The sequence below is a fragment of the Penaeus vannamei genome, chromosome 10 (assembly GCF_042767895.1).
Source record: "Penaeus vannamei isolate JL-2024 chromosome 10, ASM4276789v1, whole genome shotgun sequence".
NCBI classification, from domain to species: Eukaryota; Metazoa; Arthropoda; class Malacostraca; order Decapoda; family Penaeidae; genus Penaeus; species Penaeus vannamei.
The window spans coordinates 32,309,908-32,312,407 of NC_091558.1; the positions used below are offsets into that span (position 1 = coordinate 32,309,908).

Genomic DNA, 2,500 nt, shown 5'->3' on the forward strand with positions numbered 1-2,500 from the left:
ACATCTAAAAGAGAAGACGCGTTTTCAGTAATTCGTGTGGGTTATTTATCATCGATTATATCTTTCTTAATTATCTTCACTAACTTTGCATTAGATTTTGTCAAATCAACATTTAGGTCACCTAATTTTTTTTTTTTTTTCTAGAAACTTATTCAAAGTATTCAAAAGATTCCGAGGTTGCTGGGGGGTGCGTGTGCATGGCGCCAATAATGAAGGAACCATGTAGCTTTGTACGGTAATTGAGATATCGGCTATAGCAAGTGTTGTGGCAGATATCCTTTAAATACTTGTATATTCATGCTCTGCCTCTACGCCCTGTATTGCATCTCTTAAACTTTAAGATTTGGAATACTGATGAAATTGCGAACCATTTCCTGGCAGAGAAATGTTTTACTTATGCAAAATATATCTTGGTTTCTCTTTTCAACAAGCATTTCAATTTCTTCAAAATATCCGATGTTCTATTTTATGACATTATACGATCTAGTCACTGGCAATGCTGACGACGTTGCCTGGTCAAACATTCTGATCATGCTTGTACTTGTTTTTAAGAACACTAACATAATCAAAGAAAGCGTCAGTCCATAAATAGTTGGTGCTCTGACACCATGGAGTTGGTGTAATAGTCGTGTGTCATCAATGTCTTGTGAGCTTTGGCACTTGAAACTTTTCAGATAAGTGTTGTTCTATGTCCTCTTCACTTGCGTCTCGGTGACAACTGTGGATGCAGAGGTAGACTGTGTCAAGACGATCTGCTTCCTGTAATGACTTTGACGTTTGTTGTTCTCTGGCTCTTTTCTCTGATGTCTTGTGATTTTGGAGTAAACCTCTTCACCAACGTCTTGGCTGGATTGTGTTTGTTTGCTTGTTTCTTGCGTGTGCTTTGCTCGTTCTGCATAATTGCTAATAATGACTGGTGGCACAGCTGGAGGAAGGGGGAGGGAGGCATAGGTAGGCCGGTAGACCCTTGCACGTGCTGCTGAGTTGTTCGACTTGTTATTCCTTTTTTTTCAAGCTTCGTTTATGTGTTACTTGTGTAGAACCTTTAACCTTAATTTTCTTTGGAATACTGGTTATAGGTCACATGACGAGAAGGCTCTTAGTTACCATGGGGAAGGCGGGAAGCTGGTTGGGAGCGCCGGGTGAGGGGCGCGTAGATAGATGTCTCGGCAGATTTAGAGGCCGGCGAGTCAGCTGGCTGGACGAGGGCACGGAGAGAGGGGGAAGGATTGCTTGTTGTAGGCATGGAGGGTGTGGAGGATGAATTTGGGGTGCAGTAGGGGCGTTGTGATTGGGGGAGATGTAAATGGAAAGGTTTCATATGTGGTCTGATCACGGATGGGGGATTGTAGGTAGGGGGGATCGATTCTTGTGTTACTAATGCGTCCTCTGCTTGTTTTGCTCTAAGATCTTATGTATGGCTGAATGTTGTTCAGAGAACATTCTGATTTGATCATAGATGACTGACCTTGCCCAGACTTTTTTTTGTAACAATGAAACAGAATTGTTACACTGCCGTATTGATAGATTGCTCTGTCAGACAGATTCTTGTTTGCATCGTTTACACTGCTATCACTGCTGGCGTGGTTACTGCTGGGGTGCTCCTCACCCTGGGCCCGCGGGAAAACATTGGCCCTCGCTACCATGGGGGAGCCCATCCTCTTTGGCGGGGAGGCTCTGACCCATGCTGTCGGGGGGGGGGCATATCCTACGGCTGAGGTCCCGTTACCGAGGGCGGGGGTGCCATGGGTCCCCTTTCACTCTGGGGAAGAGTGCTCTTGCTAACATCCCGTGGAAGCACCAGGGAGGCCGCCTGTTTGGCCCCCTCGAACCCGAGGGGAGGGTCAGATTACCGTCTGACACTGCGGGACCATGAGAAGGCATGGTTTGCAGAATTGCAGGGCTGCGGCGGAGGGGAGGCAAAAACACGTCCGATTTCCAAGGCGACTAGACAGAGAGAGATAAGGAGAGAGAGTGTGATAGGGAGAGGGAGGGAGGGAGAGAAAGAGAGAGAGGGTGATAGGGAGAGGGAGGGAGGGAGAGAGAGAGAGAGGGAGGGAGGAGGGATTGAGAAAGAGAGAGGGGAAGGAGGGTGGAAAGAGAGATATAGAGAGAGGGGCGGAGGAAGAAAGAGAGAGAGAAAAGAAGGGAGAGAAGAAGAAGAAGAAAAAAGAGAGGGGGGGCGAGAGAAAGGGAAAGAGAGAGAGAGGGGGGGACAAAGCATCATCATCATCATCACTACCATTACTATCCTTGTCATGATTATCAGTGCCATCACCATTGATATCATCATCATAATCATCATGCCATCATCATTACTATCACCGTCAGCAGAATCATCAGCAGCAGCAGTAGCACAATCATTTTCATCATTATCATTACCATCATCATTGTTATCATCATATCACCAGTGTTATTGTCATTATTTTGTCTGGTGAAAACCTGATGACTTCAAGTACACCTTCATGGATTGAATTTATACTTGCATTTCTCTTATTCA

The 2,500-nt window shown here is 45.6% G+C and overlaps 1 protein-coding gene across 1 annotated transcript in view; it reads left to right on the plus strand.

Annotated features, from left to right (window-relative positions):
• The first annotated feature begins 1,745 nt into the window (after positions 1–1,745).
• The window catches only part of LOC138862914 (uncharacterized), a 3,700-nt gene continuing 2,945 nt past the window's right edge, over positions 1,746–2,500 (plus strand). The window contains exon 1 of the mRNA XM_070126109.1: positions 1,746–1,885. Within this exon, the coding sequence (XP_069982210.1) occupies positions 1,746–1,885 (140 nt within the window). The remainder of the gene's footprint in view (positions 1,886–2,500) is intronic.